This window comes from Malaya genurostris, chromosome 3 (genome assembly GCF_030247185.1).
Source record: "Malaya genurostris strain Urasoe2022 chromosome 3, Malgen_1.1, whole genome shotgun sequence".
In the NCBI taxonomy this organism is placed as follows: Eukaryota; Metazoa; Arthropoda; class Insecta; order Diptera; family Culicidae; genus Malaya; species Malaya genurostris.
The window spans coordinates 174,486,805-174,511,710 of NC_080572.1; the positions used below are offsets into that span (position 1 = coordinate 174,486,805).

At 36.0% G+C, this 24,906-nt stretch overlaps 3 protein-coding genes across 4 annotated transcripts; 1 reads left to right on the forward strand and 2 right to left on the reverse strand.

Annotated features, from left to right (window-relative positions):
• Window positions 1–5,870: 5,870 nt before the first annotated feature.
• On the reverse strand, window positions 5,871–24,033 carry LOC131436261 (uncharacterized). 2 transcript variants are annotated; one of them, XM_058604884.1, is made up of 4 exons: window positions 23,840–24,033; window positions 23,647–23,749; window positions 6,164–6,392; window positions 5,871–6,106 (listed from the first exon to the last, which is right to left on the reverse strand). In XM_058604884.1, exons 1-4 carry the CDS (start codon window positions 23,981–23,983, stop codon window positions 5,902–5,904), a joined length of 681 nt encoding a protein of 226 aa, XP_058460867.1. In that variant the 5' UTR covers window positions 23,984–24,033; the 3' UTR covers window positions 5,871–5,901. The 2 variants fall into 2 exon arrangements, with proteins under 2 accessions (XP_058460867.1, XP_058460868.1); XM_058604885.1 differs by having other exon boundaries at window positions 23,647–23,783; window positions 23,840–24,024.
• On the forward strand, window positions 19,498–20,725 carry LOC131436259 (leukocyte receptor cluster member 1). The gene is made up of 2 exons (XM_058604881.1): window positions 19,498–19,694; window positions 19,753–20,725. The coding sequence occupies exons 1-2, from the start codon at window positions 19,672–19,674 to the stop codon at window positions 20,723–20,725; spliced, it is 996 nt and encodes a 331-aa protein (XP_058460864.1). The 5' UTR covers window positions 19,498–19,671.
• On the reverse strand, window positions 20,764–21,803 carry LOC131436260 (large ribosomal subunit protein uL16m). The gene is made up of 3 exons (XM_058604882.1): window positions 21,642–21,803; window positions 21,508–21,579; window positions 20,764–21,447 (listed from the first exon to the last, which is right to left on the reverse strand). The coding sequence occupies exons 1-3, from the start codon at window positions 21,679–21,681 to the stop codon at window positions 20,831–20,833; spliced, it is 729 nt and encodes a 242-aa protein (XP_058460865.1). The 5' UTR covers window positions 21,682–21,803; the 3' UTR covers window positions 20,764–20,830.
• Window positions 24,034–24,906: the final 873 nt, after the last annotated feature.

The window sequence follows — 24,906 nt, forward strand, 5'->3', positions numbered from 1 at the left end:
AGCGCTGATATCAAGTGATATACGGATATACTTGATATCCGATGATATCATGTGCGATATCACTTGATATCCCATACATTTGATGTCAACGCGTATCACCATTTTGACATGATATACGGGATATCATGTACGATATCATATCGAGTTTGTCAAAAATCGCAACTAGCAACACGGATAATGGCATTGAACGCACTCATTTATGAACGTCACTTTGAGAGTGAGAATAAACAATCATTATAATTTCGAATTTTTCAACGAATACTGGGTTTCGGAGACCATTGAATGCAAGACTTCAATTATTAATTGAATTGTAGGAGAGAAAAGCAATATTATTGATCTTACTCCTAATGGGAACATTCAATATGACAACTTGATTGTCAAACGATATCATTTCGATCATATGTGAACACTACCACGTGATATGCGTATCATCTCGGTATATCAAGTGATATAAGCGCTAATGTGAACATGGTATAAGGGCCTTAGTATTTTGCAGCCCTTAACAAAATATGTACAGTTCGGCAACGATCGGCGCGGTGAGGAATTTACCAAGAGAGAATCGCAAGTTGATAATTATCGCAGATAATTCGACTTGATTCTCATACTAGGTCACAATATACAATCAAAATCCTGGTCTGAAGCATTCGCAGCTATTTTCATAGATACAACTTTTACAAAAGTTATATGCACATAGTTAGAATAAGCGGCAATAGTAAAATGATTCTATCGCAATTATCCACTGCCCGTATAGGATAGGATCGCAAAACGAGAATAAGCGACCGTTTGTTGCTTCAGAGAGAATCCCCACAGCAGCGAGCTAACCTTTGATTCTCAGACAGGTCCTCGAGAGAAATTCGCTTTCGCACTGGTGTCCATTCTATGTCAAATGAACCATGCCGGTTTTTTGTTGCTGCGATGATATCCGTCTCTCTTTGATGGCACTGATTGAATCGTGTGAAGAGTTGCTAGCGAGCGTTCTTTGATACGATAAAAAACCATCCTCGGCCATCATGCCGTTTATAATTTTCCCGCTGAATTTCCACTTTCACTTCCGGAAGGAGCGAAGAAAAAAATGTACAAAATGATTTGAAGTTGCAAGCATAGATGTTGAGTGGCAAGCGTCCGTTTTTGGGATTGTTGTTCCTTATTGATCTATTTTCATTCATATGTATACCAAAAAAATAATAAAAACAGTCATGTGCACTCGGAAGAAATCGGTTACGTGTAACCAAAAGCCCTAAATGACTTGAAAAAAGCTTTATACTTATATGCACATGTTATAATGAATATTTTCTATTTATACATCGAAATGCCTGGATAGTATGAGAAACCTCAATTAGCGGGCCTATTACAATGATCCTTTTTGGACATGGGATATCTGTTTAAAGTTTGAATTAAAAAATATTTAAAAAAAAAACTAAACAGGAGCGATTTGAGCCTATTCCAAAAACCGGGAATTTTTATCTCGAAAAACCGGGAAAAAAAACGGGAAATTGAAATCGGCAATTCACTTGCCACCCTGTATTATTCAAGTTTCATTGCATCAAAATATACACCCTCTCTCTTGTTTACGGCCGTATGCGATACGTTCGAAAGTATATCAAATTCGTATTCCCGTTTACGTTCGAATCAATCACTATTTTAAACATCGCACATACAAAAAACAACGCCCATCCAACTTTAAACTATAAGTTCTGGTACAGTTTTTAGTTGTAATTAAACATCTTTGCTATTATTTGTTATTTGTCTTGTTTTTTTCGCTGACTTTGTATCATCATGCTTGCTTACGTCCGTATCGACCATACGACGAACACATGCTTTCTAACGATTGCGAACAAGCCATTCTTGTTTTCACTCGAACGTGTACGTACGCGACTCCTGTGCAAAAGAAGGATCGGCAGCGCAGGTAGTTGTTTTTAGGAAGATTCCAAGCATCAAAAAAGTGACGAATGCTACATAATAAATAAATATCGTACTCAAGACCAATTTTATTCAACTCGGTAAATGAAATTTGCAAAGTGAAAAAAGGCGGGTGAGTAATGTCAGAGACATAACTGGATGTCGTGAATACGAAAAAACTGACACGCTCCCATCACTTTTCCGAATATCAGTTAGTTGATTGATTGTATGAATTGTGCAAGCTTTCCTCTTTTTCACTAATAGAATTTGAAGCGATACACCTACATTAAAGTACAGATTAGTTACATTAAACAGCTACTATTCTACAACTATATATTCCAAACTTGAAACAGATCCTTTTTAATTTGCTAATATAGGAAGCTAGGTACAACAAATTTGTAGTTTATTTTTATTGAAGCTGTGAAGTTCGACGATATCTGATTCTTCTCGAAATTCCAGTACAAGACAATTGCAATGGCCTGGTCTGAAATGTATCTACGATCTTCGGTATGCAAGAGTGATTCTAATAATAATAATAATAATGATAATAACAATGATGATACAGATTAATCTGCATATATGGCAACCCTGTTTCGCAAGGCATATTTTCACACGACCCCATACTAGTATAAAGATGTGTTCAACATTCGCTTTCGCATTGCCGTTCGTAATTGAATGTGTTAGGAATGGTACAAATCTGCTTTTCTACCTGTTTTCGGAGCCATCGTTCTGACGGTGTCTCGTACGTACAGAGTAGCTGCTTTAACTTAAATGACGCTATTTCTCACATCACATTTCCTTTTATACGTGCTAGTGGTAGCACGGTAGGACTTCCCCTTTGTTGGAATTCCTTTCCTATACGCAGAACGGGAAACAGTGAAACGATATAAAAGAGAGAGTTAGCAGAGCGGCAGCCAATACTGAATTGGTCGTCGAGCTGTTAACTGCGTACTGTGGAATTTTTACGCAGAAACACGCACACAGGAGGAACAGTTAAGGCAAGGCAAAGTCCCGCTTAAACCGTGCTGGTCTGAAGTGCCCAGTTGGCGGCAGAATCCATCGTTTGCCTCGGAAGGGGAACTACGCCGAGCGTGTCAGTGCTGGTGCATCGGTCTATCTGGCGGCAGTGATGGAGTACTTGGTTGCCGAAGTGTTGGAATTGGCCGGTAACGCTGCCCATGACAACGAAAACGAAAATCATCCCTCGCCATCTGCAGCTGGCCATCCGTTGAAAACCCCGTCCTTTTCAGGATGACCACATCACTGTGATAAAGAAATATTTAGAATTGCTTTAAGTTTAGCCAGTTCTGATACGCCTGGAAAGTAGAATGCGCAAATCAAGTGGAAACATTTGTTCTAACAATTTTTGTTTTCGGCCGCATACTAAAGTAATCGCGACAAAAATACATATTGATCTGTGGCAACTCTGTTTCGCACGGCATATTTGTATACTAGTATAAAGATGTGTTCAAAATCATCACTTTCGCTTTCGCATTGCCGTTCGTAATTGAATGTGTTAGTGACGGTGCAAATTATTTTAACTCCCATCTTGATGAATCTTTTGGTAGGAAATATTGAGATCTGAGATGGTTCTCGTGTGTGTCTTGTTTCGGCAATGGGCCTTGCTGGACTTTTTGGCTGCCTTTTTCGGTGTCATTGTGCTGACGGTGTCTCGTGCATTCATATCGGGAAACAATGAGACGACAGGTCCTCGATGTTGCTGTCGTGTGTCTTGTTTCGGGAAGAGTTGCTCAGCAAATGGTAGGAAAAATGAACCATTCAACTTTTATATGGGTGCTCTTGTATAGATACAGACATCTCGCGTTCTGATTGGCTGGTGCTGTCATGGGTTAAATCAAACAGGTTTTTCAATAGTGTACTATTGAAAAACTTCAATATTGTTGTAATACACGTTCAAGTTGAAGATTTTCGATTCTATTGGTAGTTAGATTATATAAATCCTTCTACAGATCACTGAGCTATGAGCTTTCAAAATACGAGAAAGGCAAACGCGCCTTATGAATTATCTTCTTTGATACTCGTTTATACCAAACATTTCAGAAAAGTTTAATTGTGAACTATTTAAGAATATGTCACACAACTGAAAGTTTTATCATAAAATTGTGATCATATTTCCGATGGCATGTAGCAAGAATTATGTTGATTCGTTAGATATAACAGGAGATATTCACGATCAAAAACTTATCACTCTCTCAGAGGGTAAATTTTGAAAAGGCGCCCCATAGTAAAGTAAGTCGTATTCACGACAAAAGCAGTCCGATCAGTATTATCTGCGAAAAATATGTTGCATTTTTCTTGAAATTTTGTCATGTTTTCGAAAGTCTTCATATTTATTACATTGGTAAAATCATGCATTTAATATAAAATAAAGCATATTTGCCCATGGCGTATTTTCCAGTACCTAATGGATGTAAAATTTGATGCGTAAAAACTTGGAACCGCGCATATATTCAAAGGCTCGCCAGAAAAAAAAACCAGCATATTACTATACTACTATGCTTTCTAAATGTTTTCTGCAATACACAAATTTATGATTTGATTGCAAATCACCTTTAGACTCGAAAATAAATTTGTTAGAAATCGGTTAAAATTTCTTCAATGTGTTCGAACGATTGATTCGCAACATTAAACTGACGAATCGAAACCACGTCATTTCGTCTATTCGTCCGTAAACGAGAATGGGACTTTCCGTTCGTACGAATGATATTCGAATACACGTATCGTTTGAAGTTAAACTGCCATACATTTTAACGTTTCGCATATGGTTAATCACAAGAATTGGACTGATTTCATCAAGGCTTAGCATTTATTTGAAGAAGTTTACTGATATTTGAATTTTTTGTGGCAAACGAGTCGCGTTCCAATTCATTCGAGTGAAAACAAGAATGGCTTATTCGTATTCGTTCGAAAGTACCCGTTCGTCGTACTGCCGATACGGACGTAAACAAGAATGAGGGTGATAGCATTGAATGTTGATATACGGCGGACGGTTGTTGTAAAATAATGCTCAGTTACGTTTTGAATGCAAATTCAATGCACATTGCTTTAAAGTATGTAGGATTAGTGTAATTATACATTAACAATGTAAAAATAGAGTAAATGTGCAGTGATATAATTCATATGGTTACTTGGGAATGTATTCAAGAAGCCACTTAAAAGTGTGTATAATTACTTCAAAATGGGTTGCTTAGAATGCTATTCATGAACAGTGAAAATCCCATAGTATGCAATGTCGATATTCATCCAAAGCTGTGAGAATCGAAGATGACAATAAAGGTTTCACAGTAACTATTATCTGTTGGTGCTCGAATTTGTAGTAGTTTTGGTTTCCAAAGAGGTTTTGAGATGTAATTACTACGATTCGTCATATTTTAATCACTTTTTATAGCCAAGCGTCACAAATTTTCAATACATCGATGAAAAAATGAGAATTGAAATTCTGCTGATGCTCCCTGAAGACGTTAGTTTGGTTTCGTCTTGTCATGGAGGAAAGAGTGACGTTGGCAATTATACCCTCTCTTTTGTTCAATGAGATACGAGAATGCTTCGTCTTTCTTCGTTTTTCCTAGTGTCGGTCATTCACAAATGAGACAGTAAAATATTGAAAATGAGACTGTAGGACTGGATTCTTTCATTGAGAATGCGTGACAATTTTAAGCTCTGGTTTGGAGTATTCATTTGAAATTTTCACGAAGAAATATTTAAAACTACGACAACATTCGGACGTGTCTTGGAACAAAAGTCGAATTGCGGTGCATCTCATAACTTTATGCAGGATCATCTGAAATAAAAGAAAACAAATTTTCTTAGTAAAACAATAGTTGTTCCCAGGTAACACTGGGAGGGTTCTTCAGTGTTTCAATAAAAGAAAGATCATTTCACCTGTTCGGAGATTGTTTAAGTTATACCGACGACTGTTTTACTGTGACACATATGAGGAAACAAGAATGTAAAAACAAAAATGATTTATTCGAAAAAAGATTATCTATTTTTTGTCATCATAGCATTTAACTCTGACGGAGTGCGGAAGTGATTATCGAATAGAAGAACTTGTTTTTTATTTATTGTATATCGCGCATCTTGCCATGGTAAAATTCCACCTTCTGGTACTTGCGAAACATCTCCTTTGATGAACTTCATACTTTTCCGAGTGAAAGGCAACGTGCCCTCGAATATAGCCAAATAACTGTAATTCAAAAGTAATGCTAACGGAATGCATAATAAATATCGGAAGTTAACTTACTTTCCATTGTTGCGGTAAATGCGTAGTGGATATCGGTTAACGATAATACGTATTGCAACATTAGCTAATAAAAAGAATCCCAAAAATAGTAACAAATCCTGCTCATTGGCTGTCAGCGGTCCATATTCGATATTGAAAGGTACAGGCATAGTGTGGTAGTCATGGGAGTATGCATATGCCGTAATTCCACCGAACGCGACAAAGCTAAATGAAGTTATAAAACTGCATGCTGTGGACGACAAATCAAATTTTATTAATAAAAATTCATTCTTATCTAATATTGATAGATGAGAAATATGCCGAAATAAAAAATGCCGGTTTTATGTCATTGATTTAATAAATATTGTTTGGGTTGGCGCTAAATAAATACTAAATTTAAAGAATGTATGCAACTAAATGTTCTTCTTCTTCTTCTATCTGTTCGAAACTGACAGCTGTCAGCTTCAGTTTGTTTGGCCCAGTGACTCAGACTATATGGCCAACTAAATGTTCCGTTTTGAACATCATAACGATGCGGACAGTTTCTCTGTGTACTTTCGCTTCTAATAATTACCAAGCGGTTTCCACGTAGGGATGTCGGAGTTTTAGAATTACTCGATTATTTAATAATCGAGTATAATTTTGAAACTAATCGATTGAAATTAATTCGATTATCTGGGTTATTAATCGATTACCCGATTACTATGGGATTTTTTTAATTAATCGATTAGCTCAATAATCGAATATTAGTTTAAAGCTACTCGATTAAATATTACTCGATTATTTGAGTTATTAATCGATTACTCGATTAATCGATCGATATTACGACATCCCTATTTCCACGTTTATCACTCAACTCTTTGCATAGAATGATACCCGAAACTTTCAAACAAAGTAGTGAAATCAAAGAAAATCTTTTTAATCACATCACAATAATCGAAAGAAAGAGTGATGAAAATGAAAAATCAACCGAGACGTAAGAAAAAACTTTTCTTTTTCATCTACTGTTATCACTAAGACCGAAGGCAGAGTGAGCGCGAGAAGCTGTGCCGAACTATGGTGACTGACATTAGCAAACCTAGAGCGGGAATGATATTAGCAGCAAATCAAAGGGACCCTGTCAGAGTGAAAGCTGAGCAGATTTCTCGCTTAAACTCTGAAAGGGCTCCTGTCTCTTGCTCATACGCCCTAATGAAAAGTAAACAGAGGCATCTGCTGTTGCTGATCAGAGATGCCAGGTAAAAATTTCAAATATCTTCAGACAGGGTTGCCAAGGTCACTAAATCTGAAAAAATCTGCAGGCTTGAATATCTCTAAAAAGTGTGATACGCTAAACTTGACCTTAAGGTTGAAGCCTCTATGATCGAAAGATAATAATTCAATATCCTTTATCACCCTATCGGGGTGACGTCAGCTAAAAAAATGCCTTGATTTGTATCTCTTCGCTCTTTTGCTCTAGCGGTACACAATGAAAACGTAAAGCTTTTTCTGTTTGACGCGGTTGAAGCAAATGATGCATAATTGTCCGATGACAGGCCGATGGAAGCACTGGGCAGTCGTTAGGCTCAAACTCAACTTTTTGGAATCGTTATGATAATCAAAACGGAACATTTTGTGGGACACTTTCTTTAAATTTAGCATAGCGATGATCGGACCGTTGAAAATCGAGTTTTTTGAGGAGAAATTGCTCATTGTCGAGCTCTTCTATAGCGGCCCTTACACGAGAATTATTTTTGTCATTTTTAATGATGACTAAGTAATGATGTATTTTAAAATTTGATAAAAAACTCGTCATTACTGCACCATACACGTTTAAAATTAAAATGAAATTATGACATTTTTAATGACTCGTGTAAGGGCCGCTTATGAGCTACCCAAAAATAAACAGGAAAAATATTTGGCTGCCGCCCAAATTTTGGGTAAAGTTCTGTTTGAAAATCGAAAGTTTCGAATATCATTTTCTGCAAAAGAGTGATAAACATGGAAACCTCTTGACAATTGATAGAAGAGAAAGTAAACAAAGAAAAACTGTCACTTGCTCTTGCGGCCTTCTGAAAAATCAACCGAGGAAAAGGACTATTTATATTATTCACCGAGACTTTATTCATTAAATAATCGCAATATTGAGTTAACTTCTGGTAGTATGTATTTTTTCTCTCTTATGTCGTTTTCGCTTGAGAACACTGAAACTGACCCAGGGTAGTTTCTTCAAACAAACACTTTTCACGAAACTGTGTTGTTTTCGCGCTTAGCAACGGCGGTTTGAGCAAACCTGATATAACAACCAGGTTCGAAACTGACTCGATTTTCAGTTCAACAACGTTAAAACTAGGTTCGAAACTAGCTTCAAACAAACGGTTTGACAGCAGTTAGGGTGGAAACTGGGTTAGGTTTGGTATCAAGCGAAAACGACATTAGACAATACGCATAGCCAGAGCTTTCACCATTCACTCATCAATGCGAGTGACTTGCAACAAAACGGTTCAGCGCAGCTACAGCACTCATACCAACAGACTGAATTACCGGCTTCGATGCAGGAAATATACACGAGCGAGCAGATTGGAGAACGAACCATTCCAAACATACTTGCCGACGAGCGTGCCGTATTACGTTTAATACTATTGAACCTTTCTGAAAAAGAGTATGCAGTATTCTCTTTTCTCTCAAATATAGGCAATTCGTTCAAATAACTCATCGGTAGTATAAGTTATTCAAGCACACTATCGCTGGTGAACCATTCATCATCAAAGAATACTGTTGAATTTGAATGTAAAAATAATTTATATCATTAAAGTATTTAAGTATAAAAAAATTAAATTTAGAAGGTTACACGCTGCTGTAGAATAGACTTTCCACGTCATCTTTCACTACCAGTAGCTATAATTCATGTTTTTGAGTCAGTTAGAGCTTGTGTTCCTTCAAGTGTACGGAATAAGGAAAGTTTCGTAATGAATGGGCACTGCACTGAAGCATATTTCTCTCATTTCGGAAGATGATAAGCTTGATCGATAATGTTGCGCAATACGGTTTGCTTCAATGCGTGTGCTGTTTAAAGCAAGCACCAAGCACTTGCAAGCACTGGTGGACATTCATGAATCAGAATTAAAAATAATTTATCTGCCGTATGAACTACTTAAAACTAAAATTAGCGGCAGTGGGATTGATATTATTTATAATCCCTCATTGGCTCTCTTATCATACTGAGCACTTTTTGCTTCAATGTTGGTCTCTTTGAGGAACGATTTTTGCTTTTTGTAGCCATAGTCATCACAACAATCCTGATACTATTAAAGCTCAAACAAAAGTGCGAATGCGAGCCAAGTTTGATCAATATACACCGAATGTGAGAGGGAAACAAAAAAGAGCTTTTCATATTGAGGTTCATTCGTTCTCCAAGCCGTGGCTGCTTACGATGCAGAACGAACGATATTCGCTCGTAGCTTCGCCTTGTTATGTGGAAGAGAATGAGCAACTAATACCACTTCTATACGCTCACCTTCCACGTCCAGTAGTGCGTTAATTCACAAACACAAACCAAATCGATCAGACCAGAAGTGGATGATGAATGGTTCAGTTGCTAGTACATTCATGAACCAAGAAGCGTATGAAGGATATTCACTCTAATTCGGTTCATTCGTTTTCCAAGCACTGCGCATAGCCTTTAATTCTACATGAACAAACATTGTCATACACTGAAATAAAAATTTTACGTTCGATTCACTTGAAAAATCACTTAAAATGTTTCCAAATGTCAAATTGAATATTTTACGTGACGAAAATGAATGTTATACGAACATCCCCTAAAATGAATAGAGTCATCACATAAAGTTTACGTGAATTGACCGAACGTCAAACAATCTACGTGAATTTCCATTGTGAAAAACTCGATTTTGAAAATGGCGAACAGTGGCCCTCAAAGTGTAAGTAGTGTAAATATTTGCGAGAAATGTTATTTAATTACAATTTTTCACTACAACGACCGGACCAATCCAGTATGAAAGTTTCCATGTGTTAGACTGGACTGAGTGCCTGCGTGAGCCCGGAAGTTTGCCCGCTCCTGCCGAATGCTTCAAATGCCGTTGGTCCACCGAAAAACGAGTTCAAAATCGGCATGAAGCTAGAGACACTGGAACCATGTAATGCGACATCAAATTGCATCGGTAGTGTTGGGGGAGTTCTCGGATCTCGACTTCTGCTTCGGTTGGATGGCAGTGACAACAAAAACGATTACTGGAGTGTAGTCGATTTTAGATACCACGACGTTATTAGTTGCTTTTTAAGCTATTGAAATTATATGTTAATTTTCTGAAATAAATGTTTTATATTTCATGGTGTTTTGCATTTCATAGATTTATATGATGATGATGATGATGATGATGATGGTCCCGCCTCATACCCCTACAAAGGTGTGAGCTGGACGATTTATCTAAATGATAATAAATATTGCATCACATATTTTACCCAATTAACTAAATATAAAACGATCTGGTTAATCCAGCAGGTATAGATTCTCCTTCTAAAGTAAAACTGAGAACAAGAAAACATTCAAATATTTCCGATTTACCATCCAGGGTCATTCAAGAAAATTTCCAACCCGGGCAGATCCTTGAACAAATCAGGAATCGAACCCGATAACTTTGTCAGTATCAGACAGTAATTCACCTGGCCCTTCCCGCCGGACCAGTTCATCGCTACACACATCAGCTACGATGGAGTAACGAGACTGCGGATGAGCAGAGCCAAGCCCAATTCCATCAACAACTTCCGATACCTATTATTTCCGAAATATAATCAATAAATAATTCATCAAATCTTACAAAGTTAAGATTCGATCTCGACACGTAGAATGCTAAAGCTCTAAAAAATAAAAGAGAACATATCCAGTTTCAGTCATGTTCAATTTCCAGATTGCCTCTACCTGCTTTGCGCGCGCGAGGCTCATACTTTTGTAGACAACTCATTTTTTTTTTAACTAAACAAATTATTAAAAATCCATCATCATCATACAGAACATAACAACCTAATGCGTCTTACTTGAAAAAAAAAACAAAAATAAAATAAATACAATCTTCGTCATTTTACACAGTTTTCGAAAAAATCAAATTGCACTAATTCATTAAAGATCTAATTACAAAATAGATTTTATGTGTGAAATACACAATTTTTTGAACTCCCTCAATGTTGCAGCCCGCTTGATTCGTCCTGGCATCGAATTGAAAAAACTAATCCCTTTGTACAATAACGAGTTCTGGGATCTGGCTGACAAAAAGCTTGGTGTTCTCGCATCAAACGCATTTCTAGTATTGTACACTGAGCCAAAATCTCCCATTGGTTTTACGTGAAAAATCACATACTTATTGAAAACAGCCCACCACATTATATGCATATGCATCATGTAACATTTATATGTTAATCTATAATATTTAATTGAAATTTCGATAAATTTTAAGTGTACAGCACTTACGCCTTATGTGTGAAGCACGTAGGTAGATTTCATGTGTAAAGCAAATATAAATTACGTGATTGTAAGCTGTGAAAATTGTTTGAAATAAAAATGGCTGTAAGTAACGAAGAAGAGAGTGCTCGCAGATTTAGGATTGAAAATTGTTTGCTTGAACTTTTACGTAAGTTTATACGAGCTATCAAAAAAATCTAGAAATAATTATATTTAATTTTTTTAGAATGCGATACAGTTTCAGCTGCAAACAATACGGTCGGACAACAGCGACTTTTTGGTTTCATATAGGTAACGGAATGCTACTTGTATATGGATGCTACAGTGTGCCAGTTATTATAAGTATCGATTTAGCTTACATATTTGTTATTATAAATATTAGAAAAATTCTCGTTTTAAATATACAAAGGAAACGTAAAATCATTTTCGTCAATAAATATCAACCATACTTCCAATAAATCAATAGACGAGCATTTGATTACCATTGGAAAAATACATGGAAGTTAAATGAAATACAGATAAATAATATATGGATTTCATATAAGATACATGTGATATACCAATAATGGATAAGTGAAATTCACATGAAACATACGTATTGCCAACATTGATTTTCATAATGTGGGACACATGGCTGTCATATATGGGAAAAGTAACTGTTACGTGCCAAGTATTATGGAAAATAATCATATGTTTTTGCATTTGAATACTAAGTGATGTTTATTTTGAGTGTACCTATGCAAGTCACTTCCTCTTTCAATCCGATCACACAAATATCGAGGCAGCATTCCATTTAAGATTTTGAAAATGAACACCATTGTTAAATAATATACTCTCTGTTTCACTGAAAGCCATTGTAATGCGTTCAATAGAATATTAGAGGAAGTATATCTATTACATTTCAAAATCAATCGCATGACCTTATTTTGCAATCGCAAATCTCAATATTTGCGTGTTGTTAGCAAGGAACAGAATCGATGAGCAGAAGTCAATGTGAGGAGAGATTATTGATTTATACAGAAGAATTTTACTACTGGTCGTTAAATCATTTTTCAGACGGCTTAATACACCGTACTTTTTGGCAACCTTCTTGATGATGTTGTTAACGTGAGATTTGAATGTTAGCTTTTCATCAATTATGACTCCAAGATACTTCAACTCTCTAACGCGATCAATAATCTCTCCATCAATTTCAATGTTGGCTTCACGTCCAGTGCTTAAAGCAGAAATAACCATATATTTAGTTTTCGCGACATTCAGTTTTAACTGCTTGAATTTCAACCACTGAGCCAGAGAATGTAAGTCCTCGTTCAAATGTGCAACCGCTTCATCCAAATCCTTAGCTGTAATGAACAGAACAGTATCGTCAGCAAACAAATTTATTTCACAAAACCGTAAAACTCGCTTCATGTCATTTATGTACATAATGAATAAAATCGGACCTAAAACACTACCCTGTGGCACACCAAGTGAATTACCCTGGAAACTAGACACAACATCGTTGAAAACAGTTCTCTGAGTTCTATCAAATAAATAGCTTTCAAACCATTTATATGCTACTCCTTCGATACCAAAGCGTTGTAGTGTTTGTAACAGTATAGGTCTAGAAATTGTTTCGAAAGCGCGCTTGAGATCCAAGAACACTGCAAAAAAAAGGCTCTTTAATCTCGATTTTCTTCTTCCATTTTGCTAAAACCAGGTTTAAAGCGGTTTCGCAAGAGTAACTTTTCCGATATCCCGATTGTTCCGGTATTAGCAAACTGTTAGAGTTTAAATAGTTCATCAGCTGATCTTTAACAACAAGTTCCAAAATTTTTTCCAACGTGTGCAACATGTTAATGGGACGGTACTCCTCGGCTTTATCTGTTCCAGTAACCTTGGGGATAGGAACCACCAGCGATTCTTTCCAAACTTTTGGCACATGCCCCGTGTATAACGATTCATTTACCAAGTCCAGCAGATCGTGACCGATAACATGAAAGCAATCTTGTATCACTTTTGAGTTAACATTGTCAATACCAGCCGATTTTCCTAAATTAAAACAAATATCTTTCAATTGTTCAAAAGTGATTGGGTGAAATTCAAGAAATCTACAATAATTACTAATCGGCTGTGTTATTTCAACAGGTTCACCAACCAAATCAATACTTTGATTGATCTGCTGTACACTATTTATGAAATAACTGTTTAATTTTTCTGGTATCACTTGCTCTGAGTGCTCTTCTCTGCCATTAAATGTTAAAGTTTTTGCTGAGCAATGTGTAGGTTTAAGTAATTGTTTAAGAATTTTCCATAACTCCTTGATGTTTTTCTGATTTTGATCGATCTTCCCCTGAACATATTCACATTTAGTCTTCTTCAGGGCCCGTGAATAAATGTTTCGTGCATTGGTATAAGTACACCAGTGACATTCATTATTAGTTCTACAGAACCTCTTGTACTGTTTATCTCTCTCTCGTTTTAATCGTAAGAGGTCCATTGAGTACCAGCTATATGAGCTGTTCAAACTAACGTACTTTTCAGTGACTAATTTATTAGTACACTTTTTTAATACGTCCGTAAGAATAGATGCCCTGCTATCCAAATTTCCAGTCAACTGCGTACAATACAAGCTACTTGACACAAGTCGAGACATGGCTTGCTTTGAATATTTTTTCCAACATTTAATTTTCACTGTGTTTTTACAATCTCTAGGGGTACTCGCTATGGAAATTGCAATTGTCTCATGATCTGAAATCTTGCAATCGGTCTCCACACACGAATAAACTCCGTCAAAATTGGAATATACGTGATCTATCAAAGTTCTGCTATGTCTCGAAATTCTTGTAAATTCATTCACAGTTTGTTTGAAACGGAAGAATTCTGCTAACTGTTTCAAGTGATTCGAACTCTGATCACTGAGCCAATCAACGTTGAAATCTCCCGCAATAATATTAAGTTTACTAAAATCTACAAAACTTTCCCACCAGTTTTCTAGAATTTCCAGAAACTGGCGATCGCTTGAACTAGGGGAATGATATACAACTCCATAGTTTCCCATCTGCATGCCTCTCTCAACTGATATACCCAAGAACCAATTATTTCCAACTACTTCGTTTTATAGAATGCTGAACTTAATCGATTCTCTGGCGTAAATGGCCACTCCACCCGTGTGTCTGGAATGTGACAAGCAAAACGCAATAGCGTAACCCGGAATACTGAACTGATCGAAAGCATCAGAATCAACTATATGTGTTTCTGAGAGCAAAACTAACAAAGGACAGTCATTCTCCACAAGATGCCGCAATGCGACAAAATTAGTAGATAAACCGGCAATATTTAAGTACAATATTTCCGATAATCTCCCCTTCGTTAGTTGCTATTCACTTATGTTGTTCTTTCTCGATTCAAGCAGTCTCAAATATACCGGACACTGCTTGCTAAATGCTGGATGGTTGATGTCCAAATTCATTTTACGTACAGTGTTCATTTTCAGACAATTAACGCATTTAAAATCAGTTGAAGTACACTCAGATGTTCTATTTGCAGCACTGCATTTGGAACAATTTTCTTTATTCGAACATTCGGTGCTCTTGTGACCAAACTCACCACACCTGAAACAGCGAAATACGTAGAACGACTCGAAAACCGAACACCTATCCCAGCCGACGCACACCTTGCCAGCGGCCATCAAGCTAGAATAAGTGTTCTTATTTACCTCAATTATAACACTATATTTGTTATATTTGAAGCGAGGATTCTCAAAATCAGTTACAACTTTTACGTCTTCAATCACAATTTCCTGATTTTGACTTTTCAAAAGATCAATAAATACATCAGCGGAATATCGATCACTCATCCCCACTATTTTCAGTTTTGGTTTACTAGGCGTGGGTACAACAGCATTGTAATTAACTCCCAAATTGCTTTCGATGTTATTTTTTAAAGTCTGAATGTCTTCTCCTGTTGCACACTCAACAATAATCGAACCATTTTTACCATTTTTAAAGTTACTAACCTTGTGTGCCCTTGGATCCAACATGTCTTTCAAAAATTTTCTTGTATCATCGCTCGTTTGTGACGACTCGATCGGTTTTATCACAATAACCGGGCGAGTCTTACGATTTTTGATGCTAACTTTTCTAATTTTAGATTTCCCTGATAAAATATCTGCGTATGAAATGTCCTTTTTAGCAAAAACTTCATTATTGTTTTCGTCATTATCATTGTCAACAAGCATCGTTTCTTCATCATTATTCGACAATAATTTTCGTTTTCGGCAGGGATTTTTGTCAGACTCCGAATGAGTCTTCCTCTCAACAATAATTTTTTTTTCTGTTTTTTACAGCCAATTCATTGTAATTTTGCATATTATTTGAAATCGGTAAACTTTTCAAATCTTCCAACTTTTTGGCAACACTGTTTTCCAAGCATGCCATCTTTCTCTCGAAAGCTTCATTGGAAGACCTGATCAGTCTCTCGATTCAACTCTCTATTGCGACATTAATCTGTTTTTCGATGCTCTCCCGCAAACCAGCGAACGATTCAGAAATGGATGTTAGTTTCTCCATCTCCTTCTTCATATCGCTAATGAACGAATGAACATCGTTATCGACAATACTAGATACAACGTTACCTTCTAAGCATTCTGCACATTTAAACAATAGCGCCGGTAAATCCGCTAACCAATTAGCAATAGCTCGGGTAAGGCCAGAACAGCGCTGGTGAAATACATTCTCACAAACCAAACATTTAATTCCAACATCTGATATGGCTATGTTCTCCCCACACTTCTTGCATTCCCCCATGCTTCATGAACAAACCAAGCGGCCCGACACACACAAGAGGAGAACAAATCACAGAACAAAAAACGGTGCAAAAACAATACAATAATCATTCAATAAATTACGGAACGACGCCGCTTCTTTGGGCGAACGTCGCACGGTAATTTCGATACTTTTATCAATACAAATAGAAGCATGCACAGAACACACTACTTATCTGTATTTAACACAATTCAAGCACTAATTCAGCACACAATTTTTCACGAATAGGAAATTATTTCACACAATTTTTGAAATTTGATTCTGCACTAAAGACGCACAAGTTGTCATGTTCGCCATTAACACACACAATGAATATAAAAATATAAAAATCTGAAATCTCCCTTTTGACTTCAACCAATATATAAAATAGTAATTCTCTGGTATCTAAATTTGGTATGAACTGATAGGTAAATGTGATATGAACAGTACATTACATTTTACCTATGAAACACGTAACTTTCACTGGATTATGCATTAAACAGTTTCTAAATGCCAGTCCATTAAAACCTACTGAAAAGTAGGGTGGAAAATATTCACATAACTTTTCACGTAACTATAACATGATTATTATTTTGAGTGTCACGACGCATGTAGCGATTCGATTGTTTCTAATAATATTGTGCTTGCAGAAAAAAATCAGAAACGGCGTTTTTCTCACCTGATTATATCCCTCCAGCGAAGTTGATTGCACACCAATGCTATGTAGACTGCATGCAATACATTAATCATTTATCCTACTTCGAAATTTCACTACCTCGTAACATTCAGTCTCAAACCCAGTGATTCCTAAACATACATTATCAACTTAAAGTGCATACAGAAAGTTTTACTCCTTTGTTACGTGCTCCTTTAGTGGATGCAAGAAAATTTATTCATTACTCGATGAACATTAGAAAAGGTCCCAAGTGCAAGTGACAGTTTCTCTTGGTTTACTTTCTCTTTCAATTATTACGGCAAATTCCAGTAATTTCCAACAAATTCAACAATGCATATCGAAAGTTGATGGTTTTTGCTATAATCCTATGTGAAGTGTTAGATGGGAAGATTGCTGATTGGACCATAATACTCGAAAGAGAAAGTGAACAAAGAGAAACTGTCATTTGCACTTAGAACCTTTTCTCCTGTTTGTCTTCATTTATGTTAAAGCACGTGGTTCATAATCAAGACAACAAAATATACATAATGTAATATAGTTCTATCAGTTAATGAATAGCATGACAGTTCAACTGACGTCGCTCGGAATCGTCGCTGCGCTGGACTGTCCAGCGAATTGCAGGTTAGTGCTGCAGCGACAATAATTAAACTGCAACTGACGGTGAACCGATTTCATTGCGGGGTCAAATTGAAATGTGATATGAAAAATCATCCACTATTCCATCTTGAGTTTATCTTCACTCAAAATAAAAATCATGTTTTAGTTGCGTGAAAAGTTATGTGAATATTTTCCACCCTACTTTTCACGTAGGTTTTAATGGACTGGCATTTAGAAGCTGTTTAATGCATAATCCAGTAAAAGTTGCGTGTTTCATAGTTAAAATGTAATGCACTGTTCATATCACATATCACAGCTATCAGTGCATATCAAATTTAGATACCAGAGAATTTCTATTTTATATATTGGTTGAAGTCAAAAGGGAGATTTCAGATTTTTATATAAATCTATGAAATGAAAAATACCATGAAAAATAAAACATTTATTTCAGAAAATTAGCATATAATTCCAAAGGCTGAAAATAAACTTATACGTTACATTAAACAGCAACTAATAACGTCGTAGGATCAAAGATAAATAATAAAGACATGTATGTGCCTACAATAATTTTAAAAAATCTGGTTCGTACCCGGTACTTTCTAAAATGACCGCACTCACCGCTTGGTGGAGCGCGAGATTAATTTGATTGTTATCATTTCGATTAAAGTGTGCCATGAGTAGGGCAGAATCAAATGTCAACATTGTCACTCAGTTCGATACCGAAATAAAAAAAACAATTGTTAAAAATAACCAACAGGATAAGCAAAACGCATCGCAAAACGAAAAAAACGGAAAAGTACGAAAAATGGGCATCCAAAGCCAGGTCATCATGCTCATTTATTCCATTTACTCGTCAACCGTAGATTTTGATTTTTTAACATTTATGCAATCTACTCTGACTTTTTCGTAGTACATAATGGAACGTCGGAAATCTACTGTGTTAGCACTTGGAATTCCGAGCTTTCCGAGCTACCTTTCCTTCCAACTCCCATTTAACTGCTATAATTCATATCTGCTGTAAACTGTCCTCTCGCTATTAATTTAAATACACGAGAGATCATGGTGTTAGCTGATTATATCAAAACAAACAAAATATTAAGTGTACCATAAAATCTCAATATATACAAATGAGCTAACGAATCGAAAGGTTCTCACGGTTTGACATTTCTCGGTTAATTTTTCAAAAGGGCGTATAAGCAAGTGACAGTTTCTCTTTAATCACACTCTCTTTCGATTATTGTGATGTGATAAAAAAGATTTTCTTTGATATCATTATTCTGTTTGAAAGTCGAAAGTTTCGGGTATCATTTCATGCAAAGAGTTGAGTAACAAACGTGGAAACCGCTTGGTAATTAATAGAAGAGAAAGTAAACAAAGAGAAACTGTCACTTACTTATACGCCCTTTTGAAAAATTAACCGAGATTTGTGTTATAAATGTGATAATGGGAACTCAACAGTGCAACCAGTTTATCACCATTGTTGCCAGTTTCATGGAGGACCGTAGATGTGCGCCAAAAAAAGATCGTGACTGTCATGTCTGGAAATTCGTTTGTGGTAGGATCTCGAATCGACAAGCCTCCAGAAATTGTTTTTGTTGTCACTGCCATCCAACCGAAGCCGAAGTCGAGATCCGAGAACTCCCACAACACTACCGATGCCTGTTGAGGTTCATACACTAGGTTTCTTTCAAGTGAATCGAACGTGAATTTTTATTTGAGTATTAATTTGATTCTGTTACCGATTTGGTACACATAAATTTTTGCACCAAATACAGATTTTTGGAAAAATGACCTGGCAACGCTGCTCTTAGATAGAAACTCCCACTCCGACAAAATACAACAGTACGAACAATCATTGACACCGAACGACGGTAAACATTCGTATTTATAATAGCAATTATTAGTAATTATTCATTACTACTGAATATCCCAACGAAGAGAAAATAATCGTAACTGATTGGTAACGCGTTCGCCACATAAAATATTACTAATCGAAGTTTCAAGTTGATTTTTCACAATGAATATACTTCCCAAAAAACGGTAATTTTGATACATTAACAACCAATTTCGTGTATTTGATCGCAACATTCTCAATCAGCTGGCATGTTCGCACCAAAGACAATATTGCACGAGTTCGGCGCGATGAAGCAAAAGCCGCCGAGGAAGAAAAGGAACGGCAAAGAAGGATTGCTCTCGCGGACCAAGAGGCAAAGATAGACTTTCTTCGACAGAAAGCGCGTTCGGGAAGATCTACAACAGTAACGGTTACTTCTAATGAATTAGAGGAGCGAATCAACAAGAAGGAGCACGTCAACTTTTTTGAAGAATTGGAATCAGGTAAAGTTGATGGAGTGCAACGGAAGAATGTAGATCATGAACGGGAGAAAAAAGAAGAACAGGAAAAGTATGAAAAGCAGATTGGTTATTTAACATACTTGGGTCAGGACACGAATGAAGCATTAGGAAAGCGAGATTGGTATGACACAGCTCCCATTAGAAATAACACACAAGATAAAGATAAGAAATGCGTTGAGGTTGGCTTAAAAACAAAAGCATATAATGATCCACTAAATGTTATGCGACGCTATCTTCCCGAAAAGTCATTGCCTTCTGCTACAGTGCGTGATATAGAAAAGGAAGACAAAGTTATTCAAAATCCTACTTCTTCAAAACTACATTATGAGCCACTGTTCAATAAACCCAATAATCATTCTAAAAAGAAGCGTCGTAGAAGCAGTTCCTCGGAAAGTAGAAGTGAGTTAGAACGAGCAAAGCGAAAAAAGCACAAGAAGCATAAGAAAAAACATAAAAAACGAAAATTGTCGAGTTTAGAAACATCATCCTCTGATGAAGATCAGAAGCAAGCAAAAAGAATGAAATTGGATACTTTACGCAAAGAAAGATTAGCTCGCGAGCGTGAAGAAAAAATTCGTGCAGAAAAATTAATTTCGAAAGTCAGAGGCGACCCTGTACCATCTCTTCCTAAGCAACCAATAGTTTCAGAACATGTGGTGAAACAGAAATACAATTCGCAGTTCAACCCAGAGCTAGCAAAACAAAATTTTGAATAAAGTTTTTTTCAATTGTTGATTCACTTAAAAAAATAGTATTCACTAGACGATTTTTATTTTATTAATCTAACTATTCAATAAACCTTATAGCAGTAAAAGCAAAAATTAAAGGTATTTCCCAAACCACTTATGATCCACAGGAGAAAGCCATTTATGACATCCTCCCAAGTTGTTTTGGAATATATATTTGAGGGTATAAGGATTCAAATTTTCACGTTCCAATCTCTCTTCTTTAGCACGCATCTCTTCCAACATTTCATGTGATACTACCATCGCTTTAAAAGGTAACTTATGACACGCAATATCGAGAAACGGTTTGACTTCTTCAAATTCACACTTTCCGGCAATTTCCAAGATTACACGGCCACTTTTAACCGGAGTCACGTAATGATCAATAGCAGATTTACCACCTCCCATTCGCTGCCCCTGCCCTTTCTTTGTAATCGGTTGCCAGGGTGCCTCTACCCTCCAAACGGCATACATACGATTGGTATCCATCTTACGTCCGATTCCCAAACGCATCATTTCAAAATGTCCCCACCGTAGTCGACCACCTCCAGTAGCCACAATTCCGTACTGTTTGTGTATGAGCGTGTTGTGAACCATTTCAGGACCTCGCATAAATTTTAACTTTTTTTGCATTTTAGGTGCTTTCATATTTGCGGGTAACACCGGAACTTTGTCCATGAACCGCAGTTTAGGCCTTTCGGGTATTACACTATCTAAATTTAATTACTAGATATAATCATATTGATAAACGAATATCTATCATGTAAACTCACTCTTGTATTCAATAGGAGGAGCAAAGTATTTCAATGTGGCATTTTGTTGGTTATACGATCTTCTCAGAACGTCTAAATACAGAACAAAAATTAAACGTATATTCATTTTTTCTGAGAACAAACAATATTATTACCTAAGAATAACTGTTTGAAGATACCGGTCGTCACAATCATTTTAAAGCATTCACGCTAACAGCAAAACTAAAACAATTCAACAAAATACTGAAGATAATAGTGAATGGAGCAATAATTATTCCCCAATTAAACTTTTACCAGCGTTGCCAGTTTTATTTAAACTGTGTACCGGCCCTTACACGAGAATTATTAATAGCGGTCCTTACACGATCATTAAAAGTGTCATTACTAAGTAATGACACTTCTGCTCAAACGCTCGTCATTACTGCATTACTGTACATCATTACTTTTTAGCATTACACGTTCATTATTAATTATGAGTATTTGTAACTACTCCAGCAATAGCAATAGCAATATTTTTATTTTCGTTTAGCTGAAAATAAATTGGATTAGTGGCCCTTACACGATCATTAAAAGTGTCATTACTAAGTAATGACACTTCTGCTTAAACGCTCGTCATTACTGCATTACTGTACATCATTACTTTTTAGCATTACACGTTCATTATTAATGATGAGTATTTGTAACTACTCAAGCAATAGCAATATTTTTATTTTCGTTTAGCTGAAAATAAATTTGATTTGCCATTGAAACGTTAAGGTTAATGAAATATTAACAATTTGAATCTACACTTTGTCATTTTTTCGCGTATAGTTCTAAAGATATTCATCACTTCCACAAAAAAATAAGAAGAAGAAATAATGTTGGTAATGATGGAAAATCCACAATTCCATCATTACTGAACTCGTAGACCTTACACGATCATTAAAAGTGCCATTACTTTTTAGTAATGACACTTTTAATGATCGTGTAAGGGCCGCTATTTGCCATTGAAACTTTAAGGTTAATGAAATATTAACAATTTCAATCTTCACTTTGTCATTTTTCGCGTATAGTTCTAAAGATATTCAGCACTTCCACAAAAAAATAAGAAGAAGAAATAATGTTGGTAATGATGGAAAATCTGGAATTCCATCATTACTCGTGTCATTACTGAACTCATAGACCTTACACGATCATTAAAAGTGTCATTACTTTTCAGTAATGACACTTTTAATGATCGTGTAAGGGCCGCTAATGTCATTCTTAATGATAACTAAAGTAATGCCATTCAAATTTGTATGGAGAATTTATTATTACTGCCTTTAAGCACTTTCAGTTTTCCGGACAGTCCAAATTAATCTTGGACGGAATTGAAAACCAAACGATTAACTGAACTGAACGTGTGTGGTGACTATTCAGTTCTGAGTTTTGGCTTCATGTCAGTTTCATCAGTTTCTTCCATGGAGGCACATTATTCTGATCAAAAGAAAACTGACGGACTGAACGATTAACTGAAGAACTGATCAGTTAACCGGATGAAACTGAGCACGAGAGCTTCAGTCAAAAAACCGGACGTTTGGCCGGATGAATTCTTGTCAATTCAGTTAATCGTTCAGTTCACGAAAAACTGTCCAGAAAATTACACGTTTATTAAAAATGAACACTCTAGATGCTCTTAATAGTTGTTGAAAATCCTTTTATCGGAAAAAATCAAATGAAACTGAAAATGTAAATTTAAGTTAATATCTGTAATAGCTGAATCTGAACAAAACTCAAGAATTTTTATATATTTAAACAGAAACAAAGTCAACGAGGTTCGTGCAAGTCTCAAACAAATCTGTTCGTTGATTACCAGTCAAATAAAATAAAATGTTGAACGAAGTTCATTTGCTGACCAGCGGGGATCTACTTTCAAGTATCAAATCAATTTTTTAGAAGTCCGTAGTCAGGTTCAAAAAAGCTCGTGCACTGAAACAGCTCTATTAAAATGAAGTGATCAATTTCGTTGGCTTGGTGAGTAGAACAAAGTTTACGAAATTGACAAGTTTGCTAATATTAAAAATTTCAGTAAAAACTGCGAATATATTACTCAGAAAATTGCAATATTCTAAAAAAACAACAAACCTGGCATCTCTGCCGAACACGACGTCAAGTTGACGTTTTCATAAAAAAAATACTCACCAGATAAATAATATTCCATTGGAGCTCGATAGATAATTCGATAGTCTATAGGCACCTTATCCTTATTTCGGTAACGTTCCTCTTTCCTGCTTCGCAGACCAGTCTGCAGGACAGAACTTGAAGTTATGGGCCGAAAGCTTATTGGATGAATTCGAAATGTATTTTGAATAGGATCATAAAAATATCACATTACCTGATGAGACTTGATATCGCATTGATATATGAAGTTTGAGCTCGAACCGAAAGCTGTGTAATCCGAAGTAACAACATTTTCAAGAAGTATATTCCGTAAAATGTTTAATTGAAGAATGTTTAATCGTTTATATTTATACAACATTGACAACACTCAAAAGACAAACTATTCATATCCATGCAAAAATTCACTGCACAGAAAACAAAAAGTACCTATATTTTGATTACTTATAACACAGCAAACCAAAAATGTAATTATAGGGTAAAGGGGTATTTTAATCAACTTTACAAAATAGCACATTTTGACCAACTTTACAAATAGCACAATGAGAATTTCGTATTTGCAATTAGAAAATACGAATAAATATACCTTGTATACCATATATTCGACATATGGCTATTGCATGTGCTTTTGAACGTTTCCATGTCGCAAGTTTTTTGCCGTTTTCGTCACCCTAAATCCAATTTTACTCAAGGCGCAAATATATTTCGGCCACAGTAACCCGCTTGTGAGGAATTCTGGCAACCGTCAGAAGGCTGGCTCCATTATAGCGGCCCTTACACGATCATTAAAAGTGTCATTACTAAAAAGTAATGACACTTTCAATGATCGTGTAAGGTCTACGAGTAATGATGGAATTCCGGATTTTTCATCATTAGCGGTCCTTACACGATCATTAAAAGTGTCATTACTAAGTAATGACACTTCTGCTCAAACGCTCGTCATTACTGCATTACTGTACATCATTACTTTTTAGCATTACACGTTCATTATTAATGATGAGTATTTGTAACTACTCAAGCAATAGCAATAGCAATATTTTTACTGACGAGACGGCCGTAAGTAGAATCGTAAAATCAGGCCGATCCTAGAATAATAGGCTGAGTTATAAAATTTGTATAATGTTTTGTTAGGATGTAGCGTCTAGACAAAATCGGCGCACAGTATAGACAGGAAATAAATATATTATTTCTTTTGCATCTCCTCTGAATGGGAAAACCCATATCAATTGGTCTATTGAGACGCGCAAAGATAAAGGTAAATCAGCAGGTAAAATTAGCATATTT